General features: G+C 39.3%; 1 protein-coding gene across 1 annotated transcript in view; it reads right to left on the bottom strand.

Annotated features, from left to right (window-relative positions):
- The window catches only part of NOX3 (NADPH oxidase 3), a 650,715-nt gene that overhangs the window by 96,242 nt on the left and 540,505 nt on the right, over positions 1-13,968 (bottom strand). Inside the window, exon 11 of the mRNA XM_044063461.1 lies at positions 11,893-12,055. Coding sequence (XP_043919396.1) covers positions 11,893-12,055 — 163 coding nt within the window. The remainder of the gene's footprint in view (positions 1-11,892; positions 12,056-13,968) is intronic.

The following is a 13,968-nucleotide window of genomic DNA, read 5'->3' on the forward strand; positions in this document are numbered from 1 at the left end:
ATGTTGTGATCATAGAGAGGCTGTATAGTCTGATCTGGGGTTGAGAACAGGCAGGGGATGGGGTTGGTATAGTGGTTAAGGTGTTAACTTACAAATACAAAACAAAATGAACAAGCACAGGAATTGGTCTAGTTCCAACCTCATTGCGAGTATTGAGGAAAAAAATAAAAAAAAAACCAGAGAAACTAGTGGTCTTAAAACTTTGTTGATGTGCTCAGTCACAATAATTTCCAAAAATCATGAAACCTAGGTAGTGTTCACACCTACCTGGATTTCATGACTTTTGGAAATTATTGTGTCTGAGCTCATCAACGAAGTTTTAAGACCACTAGTTTCTCTGTTTTTTATACAATGTACAGAGTTTGAGTCTCATCTTTGGCCATTGTTGGGTTGTTGGCCTGGCATTCAGTGGACTGCAGACTGATTGCCTAATACTTACTTATGAACCTTTCTTATGTCTTGGAATGCCTTTCTTTGCTGATAAGGTTGTAATTAATAGGAATGGTCTCAGATGCTTTCATTTTGCTAGACAATGATGTGGGCCTTGAGCATCTTACTGTTACTGGGCTGAGTTTAGATATACTGACTATGGTGAGGTCATATGAATAAACCCATCTGCTTGTCTCACCTACTGTTGACAGGCCTAATCACCAGCTATCCTAATGACATCTTGCCTTTAGTCTCGGGGCCCAGCTACTTTCTGGATTATATGGTCATCCCTAAGGTCAAGTCTTACTTCCACCTCAAGAAGCCAGAAGTCCAGAACATTATATATGTAGTGTGCTGCACAGACTTTACATGACCACACTAAATCACACACTTTACAGCATGCCACCAGGAAGAGTCCATAATAGTGAATAGATATTGCAGGTCACAATGTAGGATGTATTACCTGTACAAAACCGTACTCTAATGCTGTCCCTCTTACTGATACTTAAAACACCAAAAAGCACAAACCAGGAAACAGCGAAAAGGAGTGAACCAACTCCAAGACAGCAGCAATAATCTAAGTAAAATAATTTATTTAGTGCTTTCGTCTTTCTTGTACACAGACTCCGTCAGAATGAATTAAAAACTTTGGTGTCATCATATAAATGCACAACTCAAAGTCTTAATTAGTTAACACACAGTAGTCCCCACCCATGCTACAAAGTTTTAAAACTAGGTTAACTATTAACCTGCTGGCAATAAAAAGCACAGCAACCTTACATACAAATAAAACAGTTACATGACCATTATATTAAATACATGGATTTAAGTTTTAAAAAGGGGGAAAGTGTTATTTTATCATTCGAACCAGGAGAAATTGTAGAATTTAACCTGCCCTACCATTTCATCTCAATAAATTCCAAGTATTCATCTATTGTACCTTCTCTTTGTCCCAGGTCTACATGATCTATAGCAGAAAACTTGAAATAATGGTCAGGAAATTCTTGTATATGCCTATATAAAGCATTATTTACATTTTTATTGGCTATGTCATAACAATGTTGGTAAATTCTCTGTCTGATGGCCCACTTGGTTTTCCCAACATAGAAGCCATCACAGACCTGGCACAACCCAAGATATACTACCCTTTTAGAGTAACAATGATATTTTTTCTTTGGTCTAATTTTTCCAAAGCTCCTAATATTGACACCTTTTGTGTCCAACATGTGTCTGCATTGGGGGCATCTACCATATCTGTAACTACCTCCAGTCTCATTCAGGGAGTTTGTCCTTTCCAATAATCCCTTAAAAGACACCTCTTTCTTGTAAACTATCTTCGGTGTCATACCTAAGGTAGTAGCCACCCCTGGGTCCAGACTAAAAATATCCCAGTGCCTATAAATGATGTCTCTAATGTCATAGAAGTCGGTATTGTATGGTAATACCGTCACTCTTCCAAACCCAGGTTCAGTCATGTTGTCCCTTCCCTCTAATAAGTTGAGGTCAATACTCAACAAGCTGTGGCACACACCTTTCCTTCTCTTAAACCTTACTTCATCCATAATGTTCTTAATAAATACTTCAGGATAACCTCTCTGAACCAACATACCCTGCAGCACTGTACATTTTCTTAAAAAGTCATCCCAGCCTTATATCATTCCAGCCAATCTGATGTATTGACCCTTTGCCAGTGCTTTCTTCTGATGTATGGGGTGCCAGCTGCTGAAATGCAGCAAAGGGTTGGAATACAAGGATGAAAAAAGTTTATGGTCGTAGTCCTTTTTAATTGTAACATCTAAATAATTCAATCTATCCTTGTTGACTAATATAGTAAATTTCAAAAAGGTGGTTGTGTTGTTTATGTATTCAAAAAACTCTTCCAATTTTTCCAGCCCATCCTTCCAGAATAATACAATGTCATCCAAATAGAGTCTGTGCAGTGCCCAGGATTCTCTGTTAATGGAACCAAGGATATAAAGATTCTCCCATTGGGACAACACTATATTTGCAAATACTGGGGTGCAGCAGGCCCCCATTGCCACCCCTTGTGCTTGCCTAAAGAGTTGCCCCTTAAAGACCAAAAAATTGTTTTCTAACACCATTTTCATGCATGTTCTTAAAGTACCTATGGTATTGTAGTCAAAATCAGTGTTAGTGACCAAATAGACAGAGAACCACTTTAATCCCTGTTCATGTGATACAACAGAGAATAAGTCACATATGTCAATAGTGACCATCAATAACCCATCATCATAAAGTTCCTGTTTTGTTTTAGGCAAAAAGTCCCAGGAATCTTTAAATAAGTAAGGCCTTGTGTCCAAAACATGCTTCACTTTGGAATCAATAAACTTTGCTATACAGAAGGTCTTTGATGCCTTGACATCAACTATTGGACGTAGTGGGGGTCTGGTAATGTTTTTGTGAATTTTAGGGATCCCAAAAATTGTTGGGATCCGTGGATGTACAGTGTACGAAAAGGTATGTTCCTCTATCGTGATTTGCCCATTTAATAACAGGTCTTCCAACCCCAGATCAATATTCCGGTAGGCTAAATTCAGTTCATTATGAGAAACCTCAACATATGTATTACTGTACAAAATCTCCCAACATTTTGCTGATGTAATTATTCACATCCGTAATTACCAGGCCCCCACCCTTGTTGGGTTTCATCACCCTAATCTGTTTATTAGTGATAATTTGCTGTAATAGCTTGTTCTCATCCATTGTTAAGTTCTGTACTTTAAATTCACTGGGATACTTATTTAATTTCCTGATGTCTAGCTCACACAGCTTCTCAAAAAGATGCCCCATAAGATGTGTAGGGGGTATAAAGGTACTAGGTCTTTTTGTATTCTGTTGCCTGTTTGTAAAGGTATCATTGTCCTTGAAATACAATCCAAGGTTCAATTTCCTACAATAAACTTTGAGCTGTATAAGCGTTTCAACAACATTTGCCTTTTTGTTGGAAAAAAAATTGAGCCCTTTTTCAAATAGGTCAGCCCATTCTGTTCCAATATTAGTCTGACTCAAATTATAAATTTTAAAGTCATTTGACCTGTTTGAAATTATATTGCAAAGCTCCCCATCCACATTGTGTTCATTAGGGGTCAGTTCCTCTTGTAAAAGGAGTTGTTCTGATTCCTTCTCCCCCTCCCCCTCGTAGAGTTCTGATACTGATAAAAATTCTACCTCGACCCATTCTGGCCTTGTCCTCTCTGATTCATAATTCTCTGAGAGTGTCTTGATGGAGGGTTCTCTAAAGGGTGGCTCTCTAAAGGGTCATCCTCGTAATTACCATCAAAATTTGTTTCAACATCATTTTTTGCCATGTCCAATAATTACCTTGTTGGCCCAGAGGCAGGTCTGGGTAGGCTTTCCCCCTCTGGGCCAAAAAAGTAATTATTTGGGATGGCCTATTTGAAAAAGGGCTCAGTTTTGTTCCAACAAAAAAGGCAAATGTTGTTGAAACACTTATACAGCTCAAAGTGTATTGCAGGAAATTGAACCTTGGATTGTATTTCAAGGACAATGATACCTTTACAAACAGGGAACAGAATACAAAAAGACCTAGTACCTTTATTCCTCCTGCACATGCTATGGTGCATCTTTTTGAGAAGCTGTGTGAGCTAGACATCAGGAAATTAAACAAGCATCCCAGTGAATTTAAAGTACAGAACCTAACAGTAGATGAGAACAAGCTATTACAACAAAGCTATTACAGCAAATTATCACTGATAAACAGATTAGGGTGATGAAACCCGACAATGATGAGGGCCTGGTAATTACGGATGTGAATGATTACATCACCAAAATGTTGGAGATTTTGTACAGTGATACATATGTAGAGGTTTCTCGTAATTAATTGAATTTAGCCTACCGGAATAATTATCTGGGGTTGGAAGACCTGTTATTAAATGGGTAAATCACGATAGAGGAACATACCTTTTTGTACACTGCACATCCACGGACTCCTATGATTTTTGGGATCCCTAAAGTTCACAAAAACATTACCAGACCCCCGCTATGTCCAATAGTTGATGCCAAGGCATGGAAGACCTTATGTATAGCAAAGTTTATTGATTCCAAAGTGAAGCATATTTTGGACACAAGGCCTTACTTATTTAAAGATTCCTGGGACTTTTTGTCTAAAATAAAGCAGGAACTTTATGATGATGGGTTACTGATGATCACTACTGATATATGTGACTTATTCTCTATTATATCACACGGACAGGGATTAAAGTGGTTCTCTGTCTATTTGGTCACTAACACTGATTTTGACTACAATACCATAGGTACTTTAAGAACATGCATGGAAATGGTGTTAGAAAACAATATTTTGGTCTTTGAGGGGAAACTTTTTAGGCAAACACAAGGGGTAGCAATGGGGGCCTGCTGCGCACCAGTATTTGCAAATCTAGTGTTGTCCCAATGGGAGAATTTTTATATCCTTGGTTCCATTTACAGAGAATCCTGGGCACTGCACAGACTCTATTTGGATGATACTGTATTATTCTGGAAGGATGGGATGGAACATTGGAAGTGTTTGTTGAATACATAAACAACACAACCACCTTTTTGAAATTTACTATGGTAGTCGACAAGGATAGATTGAATTATTTAGATGTTACAATTAAAAAGGACTACGACCATAAACTTTTTTCATCCTTGTTATATAGAAAACCTACTTATTCCAACTCCTTGCTACATTTCAGCAGCTGGCACCCCATCCTCCAGAAGAAAGCACTGGTAAAGGGTCAGTATGTCAGATTGGCTAGGATGATATCAGGCTGGGATGACTTTTTAAGTGAATGTACAGTGCTGCAGGGTATGTTGGTTCAGAGAGGTTATACTGAAGTATTTATTAAGAACATCATGGATGAAGTAAAGTTTAAGAGAAGGGAGGGTGTGTACCACAGTTTGTTGAGTATTGACCTCAATTTTTTGGAAGGAAGGGACAACATGACTGAACCTAGGTTTGGAAGAGTGATGGTATTACCATACAATACCGACTTCTATGACATTAAATACATCATTCATAGGCACTGGGATATTTTTTGTCTGGACCCAGGGGTGGCTACTACCTTAGGTATGACACCAAAGATAGTTTACAAGAAAAAGGTGTCTTTTAAGGGATTATTGGAAAGGACAAACTCCCTGAATAAGACTGGAGGTAGTTACAAATGTGGTAGATGCCCCCAATGCAGACAAATGTTGGACACAGAAGGTGTCACTATTAGGAACTTTGGAAAAGTTAGACCAAAGAAAAAATGTTATTGTTACTCTAAAGGGGTCGTATATCTTGGGTTGTGCCAGGCCTGTGATGGCTTCTATGTTGGGAAAACCAAGTGGGCCATCAAACAGAGAATTTACTAACATTGTTACGACACAGCCAACAAAAATGTAAATAATGCTTTTATATAGGCATATACAAGAATTTCCTGACCATTTTTTCAAGTTTTCTGCTATAGATCATGTAGACCTGGGACAAAGAGAGGATCCAATAGATGAATACTTGGAATTTATTGAGATGAAATGGCAGGTAAGGTTAAATTTTACAATTTCTCCTGGTTCGAATGATGAAATAACACTTTCCCCCTTTTTAAAACTTAAATCCATGTATTTAATATAATGGTCATGTAACTGTTTTATTTGTATGTAAGGATGCTGTGCTTTTTATTGCCAGCAGGTTAATAGTTAACCTAGTTTTAAAACTTTGTAGCAGGGGTGGGGACTACTGTGTGTTAACTAATTAAGACTTTGAGTTGTGCATTTATATGATGACACCAGAGGTTTCATTCATTCGGAAGAAGTCTGTGTGCAAGAAAGACGAAAGCACTAAATAAATTATTTTACTTGGATTATTGCTGCTGTCTTGGAGTTGGTTCACTCATTTTTGCTGTTTCTTACTGATACTTGGTATGTGACTTCACTCAACCCTAAGATTTTTCTAATTTGTATACATATATATAAGTATTACTGTGTTAAGTGATTACATATTCTTCACCTTTTTACTTTGATGTAGGCTGTAAATAATGTCAATGTGCATAAAGTCACAGTCTCTCATTTTGTCCAGTTTTGTAGGTCATGTCAACTTTATAAGGTTTATGCTGATTGTGCCCTTCGATCTTATTGTATAAGCACTGAACACTAAAGCCAGCCATCTTACATTAACAAGGCCCTCCTGCACCCCTGTGGCAGAAGAGTGTAGTCAAGGACCCATTTGAGTTGGGGACTGTTGGAACAAGGCTCAGTCTTGGGCTTTCCTATTGGTTGGATTGTTTGAAAACTGCTTTACTTAGCTAATATTTAAACACAGCATTTGCTCATAGGTGTGCACCACTCTGCGGGGGTTAGCACTGCTGTGTAGAGATGCAAATGCTAAAAAAAGTCAAATTTTCCCTAGATAACTGCTAAGGAACCCTTCTAAGCTTCACTGCTTCTTGGCTTGCAACTCAGTTGCACACTGCTGCCCAGACAACAACCCAGCTGTGCTTATTGAGGCACTGGTGCATGTTTCTACCCCTAAATCTCCCATAGATTAGCTGATTTTACTAGTTCTACAGTAGAACCTAGTTCACCTAGCTCACCCTCCATTATTACAGAATACACCTGACATAATGGAAGGTCAGTTTTCCACCAATTCTCCAGCCAGCCTGACTGACATGGGCATCCTGAGGCAATGTAGCAATTGCCTCATGTATACAGACAACCTACTACTCCTAAAACACACAAATACAATGTGTGAGAGATGCATCTATACTATGAATCTGGAATCAGTGCTTTCTCTGTCAGTAAAACAAACAAAATACCAAGCAGGTTGTTAGCAACCACTCTCCACCTCCAACACACAGCAAGTGCACAACACATAAACTCACATATGCGGAAGTACTCACTAGAAATACACCAAAATAGTAAAGCCCTCCCAAGCGCAAACCTTTTGCATGCAATAAGGCCCCAATAACACCCAATACACATAATAACACATGAATCAGTGTCTCACCCAATAAACCCCTAAGGCAAAACATATCTAAACCCAATGTCTTGGTCATAGTCGAGTCCATAGTGAGACCCACAGATGTTCCCCTCATTAGGATGGATGAGGAGAAGGTCACGGTTAGCTGCCTGTTGGTGCCAGGATCCACCAAATAATGCACACACAAAAGTATCTCAACAATAAGTACTGTTATGACTCTGTCATAGTCCATGTTGGAGTGAATGACTTGAGATGTACCTCACTGGACTATATAAAGAGAGACATGATGGAGCTTTCAGATTATGTATCCCAGGCAGGTATGTCCCTAGTCCTAAGCAGCACTCTTCCCTTACCCAGGATGATACCACAATACAAACAAAAAATGATTGACTTCAACGATTGGCTTAGCTTCTGGTGTCTCTCTAGGGGGATCCAGTATCTGACAGCCTGAGATGATATGGTCGACAGACCATGCTGCTTTGGGAGAGATGGTCTTCACCTGTCACCTCTTGCTTTTAGGTTGCTGGCAAGGGTACTTGCCTCCCCCATAGTTCCTTTTATAGGTAATGACAGAAGAACAAAATTCCTGATGTAAACATATCCCCCAGAAACAAACTCAGGGTTATGCTGTTTAATGCTAGGAGTCTAAATCAGAAACTGCACTCACTTGAAGCACTTCTAACCCTGGAAGATGCTGATGTCTGCGCAGTCACAGAAACACGGTTCAAGGCCTCAGAGAGTACCCCAGCCATGCAGGGCTATAATGCCTTCCAGACATTCAGGTCACAAAGTGAATGTGAAAAAAACAAGGGAGGAGGAATATCCCTCTTCATTAAAGACAAATACACCTCTAGACTGGTTAAACAGTGCAACTCCCTAGAGTTACTCCAAGTCCAACTAACTGTAGGAAAGACCCAGACCATGAACCATGAAAACCACACAGCCTACCTGGACCTACTTGAGTCACTCTCAGTACAGCCAAATACCCTGGTCATGGTCGATTTTAACTATCCTTCCCTCAATTGGGTAACATATATGAGCACAAAGGCCCTCGCCCAAAGGTTCCTGAACTTTCTTAATACAAATGCTCTGGAGCAGATTGTCAGCACCCCTACAAGGGTCTCTAACATCTTTGACATAGTGCTCACCAACATAGGGGATTGCTGCACCACCCCCATGTGTGGGGCCCTTCCTGGTAAACTCCGATCATAAATCAGTCTCGATCGAAGTAACAACCATACCTTATCCACTCTCAGGAGCAAAAAGGTTAAAAAAATTCTCCAAAGCAAACTCTAGCCTACTGAGTGATGTCATCAATAGATTCAGACCCCCTGCCAACACTGACAACAGTGACCTCTATACTGAAGTGTACACAGATCCAGTCAAGAAAAAATAAGCCACCCCGGTAGACATCCAGCATAAATAGGTTATACAATAAGATAAAGAAACTGCTGTCAAAAAACAAGAGAGAATGGTCTCAGCAAGGAAAGAACTCCCTCAAAGCATAAACAAGCAGATTAGACCCTTGTAAACACCTCTAAAGCTAATTACAAAACTAAATTAACATCTCTAGCCAAGGAAAATCACAAAGCATTCTTTAGATAAGTCCGAAGTATAAAAGGGAAGGCCCAGTTTTGTGCCGAACTAGCTGTGCATAGTATCACTTATACTGAACCTGAGGATATCGCCAACATGCTAGCTAACAGGTTTGTTGAAAACTTCACCCCCCTATCCCCAGCAATCATACCCCATAACATACCTGCCTCCAGTCCTCTGCCTAATATTTCCAGAGAGCAGGTTATAGCCGCACTCTCCAAGGCCAAAAATGCAGCATCTATGAAACCAAACAACATCCCAGACTGCTTATTAAATGGTCTAAAACAGGAGTTAGCAGAACCACTGAGCAGGCTCTTCAATCTCAGTCTAAGCACTGACTTTGTCCCAACTGAGTGGAAAACAGCAACCATAATCCCCTTGCACAAAGGCTGTCTCTCAACCGACCCCGGGTACTGTAGACCCATATGCCTAACCAGCCTTATCTGCAAGGCCATGGAGAGAATCATTATGGACCTTATCAACAAGGATATAGGTGACCTTCAAACTCTTGACCTGACCCAGTTGGCTTTGTTAAAGGCAGATCTTGCCTGCTAAACCTGGTGGACTTCTTCCAGAATGTCACCAAGGTCCTGGATGAAAGCAAAACAATTCACACTGCCTATCTCAACCTAGCCAAGGCCTTTGACACAATCCCTCACTCAGACATCATTGAGAAACTCACACAGTTGGGGATTAACCCTTACGTCATTAGATGGGTTGCCAACTGGCTTACAAACAGAACATATACAGTCAAAATGGGGGATGCCACTTCTACTAGCGAACCTGTTAGCAGTGGTGTTCCACAAGGATCTGTGCTAGATCTTTAATGTTTGGTATCTATTTTTTAGAAGTCCAGGTGAAAATAGATGGCCTATGGCTTACCAAGTTTGCTGATGACTGCAAACTGGGGCAATCATCAAATCCCCCAAAGATATCAACATACTACAAAATGGGCTTACATAGACAAATGATTGGTGTCAAAGCCACGGACTTAAACTAAACACAATAAGTGCATTATCATCCCCTTCAGCAAATGAGAAACCCCTGCTAATTACAACATTAATAATACCCCCTAAGTTCAAACCCAGTGATGAGAGATTTAGGAATGCAAGTTGATAGCAGCCTTAATTTTGATCATCAGGTGTTCACAGTAGTAAGGAAGGCCTTCTACGGTGCACACCTCATAAGCAAGGATATAGCATCCACAACTAAGGAGGTTATACCTCCCCTGTACTCAGCTCTCATCAGGCCAATAAGAGATTACAATGCTCCCTTCTGTATGTACCTTACCAGACATTTGCAGCATCTGGAAAGACCTCAGAGGTTTCTCACTAAGAAAATTCAGGGCCTACATTACATGACCTTCACTGACAGACTGAAGGCCCTATCACTTTACTCAGTATTGTATAGACTGCTTAGACATGACTTGTGCCTGGCCTACAGAGCAGTCTCAGACCCTGCCTTGATGAAACTGCTGCGCATCTGCAAATCGAATGGGACAATATTCACTTGCTCTAGGGATCTTAACCTAGCCTGCAATATTAACAGGACATGCTGAAGAGACAGATATGTCTCCCAGAGGTTGACACTCCTCTGGAACAAACTCCCAGTTCGTGTGAAACAGCGCTCCTCAATGACCCTGTTTAAGCATAACCTGGACATTTGGATGAGAAACCATACATTTTCACTAGGGGTTTCACATAAGTCCATCTTAGACAGGGCATCAGGTGCTGAACGTACATTTGCATGCATACATACACTATCTATATTGGTCCATAAGGGAACAAGGGTATAACATGGCTAGGCTTGTAGACACTTTACAGCTAATAGCCTAGTAACCTCCTATAATCCTATAATCCTATGATCCTATACTGTCTCTGTTCTTCACTTCTAGTACTGTGAAACCTAGGATGAGTCATATTTGATCTGTGATTTATCCTGGTAAACAGATGTAAATAAGAAAGAAAGAAAGAAAATCTTCCTTTTACCACCCTTTCTTTAGAAATGACCTCCTTATCCTTGTCCTAATGATAACTATTGGACTGTCCAGACCTACAGTATCTCATCACCATTATGGACTATTCCTGGTAGCATGCTATATAATGTGTGATTTAGTGTAGTCATGAGAAGTCTGTACAGCGTGCTACAAATATAATGTTCTGGCTTTGATGGACTTCTGGTTTCTTGAGGTTGAAGTAAGACTTTTGTGGGTATATTCTTCAGAACATCTACATATGTTGTGGTAGATGTATATGTATCCTCTTGGGGGAACTGCTGATAGTTTAGACTCAACATTCTGCATATATTTCTATTTTCCCCAGACAAGTCAGATTTTGCTAATAAGGAATGTATTTTCTATTAGCATGAAGCAGTTTATATGAGGTCTGAGATAACTGTAGTTTGTCAATTCTTTTTGAAAATTAAACTACAGTATGTTCTGCTTTTATATCTGACCTGAAGTAAGATATTTCTTATGATAAAATATAAATCATAAAAAATGATAACTGCCAACTACAACCTAGTTTTTACTTCTGCCAAACAGCCATTAAACTTATTTTTTGTAGCAAGGGTTTGGAACAAACTGGGTAGTTTCTGTTTAAAAGTACGCTGGGAAAGATCCTAAAACCAGTGGTCAATCTCCATGTGTATTCAGCACTGGCAGACCCACATACACATCCCTTGTGATTTTTATGAGTTTATTTATTTATTTTTTTAGAAATTCCTTTTTGTTACATAAATATGGTAGTAGTTCTATCTATGCTTTAGCTGTGGATGGTTATGAAACCCTCTATTCAGGATCAAAGAAAAAAAAATTCAGGATATTGTATCCATTTAGCAATCCTAGAAAGTATTTTTTAAATATTTATAGTTAGCTCTCTTTTGACACTTACTTTTTTCAGCTTCATGGTTGTATTAGAGTTACAGCACTGGTACCAAATGGATTTCAGAACAGAAGCAAATGGCGTTACTCCTATCCCAGCTGCAATGCATACACTGACCTGATAGAGAAACACATCAGAACTTGCAGAACCAAAAGGCCCATCTACAGCGATGCTGCAAAACATAGAACAAAAATAAAAGACTTCAGTAGGAGAAGAATTACTTTTCTGAAGAAAATCTGTGTAAGGGAAAGATTCATATGATGAAAGTACAGTTGTATAGGTGGCTTACCATAATGGTAGATGTTAAAATAGATTTCTGTTCTAGTATTTACACCTGGGACTTTCACTGCAAAGATCCTGTCTGTCCAGTCAGACTTCTAAAGCTCAGGATCCCTCCCCCATGAGGTACAAAAATGTCTGTCACTTTCAGAACTTTCTTGCCCCGATAAAAATAAGTTAACTAGAAGAATAACTTTCTAAAAAATGTGTGAAACCTGAGTAATAGTATTAAAAGCAAAGTTATTTGTTGAAGCACAGGATGTTTTAGGAAGGGGGAAGGAAAGAGATTAAGAAATACCCCCGACCCCCCCGCATCAAGGTAAAACCTCAAAACAGTATCACTAGAGGGGATGGAGGGTGAGTTTTGATACTGCAGCAGTGACTTACTCAAATGTCCACCTTTAAGGTAAATTATCTACATAGGTGTACTTACTATGTTCTTCATTACATCACTGTTGCAATGTTCATAACGTCTGAGATGACTCCCAGAGTTTAATCAGATTGGATGGAGGAAGGGGATCCTCCCTCCAAAGTTATAATGCCATGAAAGATGGTCTTAACAAATCCACTTCTTGCTCAAGACTTTACATCCAGTTTGTGATGTTTTGTAAAGGTGTGGACCGAGGACCAAGTGATTAATTTTAGAATGTTTTCAAGTCCACCCCTTATATTAAAGACCCAGAAGTAACTTCTGCTCTGGTAGAGTGAGCTTTAACAGTTCCTGGTAGCTGTTTGTCATGATGTAGATACCATAAAAGAATTACACACTGCAGATGCATTTGAGAATAGTGTGTTTAGATACTGGAAAGCCATTTTCTTTCCTGCAAAAGACTCAAAGAGTTGGTCACATTTTCTCTGGTCTGTTGTCTCTAATAAGTAAAACCTAAGGTGTCTAGGAACATTTAACAGTGACAAATTCTTATTCCCTTGTTTTTAGGATTTGGAAAGAGAGCAGGTAGCTGGACAGACTGATTAAGAGTAAATTTAGAAACCATTTTAGGCATGAAAGAAGGACTGGTTTGAAGACATATTTAACCTTTATAAAAAAATAAATAAATAAATAAAAAAGGGGGAGGAATACAGAAAAGAGGCTGTAACTCAGAAACTCTTCTAGCTGAGGTCAAGGCTAATAACAAGGTTGTTTTCCAGATCAAAAAACTTCAAAGAATTAGCAGCAGGTTAAAAAGGATGTGAAGTTAGCTTTTCTAGGACATAATTCAAATCCCGAGGAGCAGCCTCTCATGGGATAACTCCCTTGAGAAAGAGTTTGATCTTAATTTGGATTAGATAAAGGAGGATCCAGTAGCAAACAAGCAGAGATTGTTGAAATATGCAACTTGAAACAGGTGTAGGATAAGCCAAACTTAAACAACTCACAGACATATTGAAGGACCAGCCCCTGTTGTACTAGGGTCCTGTCCACTAAATTGAGACCAGATAGAAAAACCTTTCCACTTGGGTATATAAGACTTTTTGGTATTAGGTCTTTTAGCCTCTCAAAGAATTTGCTACATGCCCTGATAGAACTGGAGTCTGAAAGGAATTAAAATCCTATCATACATACCATGAGCTTCAGGTCTATAGTTTGGGATGTATTAGTGGCTCCTTGTCCTGAGTAAGAAGATCCACCAACAGAGGAAGAGACAGTAATGACCCACAAACCAGTATTGTTTTAGGCAAAAATGGGTCAGCAGCAATATCCTCGGATTATGCCTTCCTATCATCTGAAGGTGGAAAGACAAATAGAAACTTCCCCTTCCAAGTTACTGAGAAGTCTTTTATTGTTCTTGGTTGTTTTCAAGGAGT

Source organism: Protopterus annectens, chromosome 1.part0, assembly GCF_019279795.1.
Source record: "Protopterus annectens isolate FY-2018-M chromosome 1.part0, PAN1.0, whole genome shotgun sequence".
NCBI lineage: Eukaryota > Metazoa > Chordata > Ceratodontiformes > Protopteridae > Protopterus > Protopterus annectens.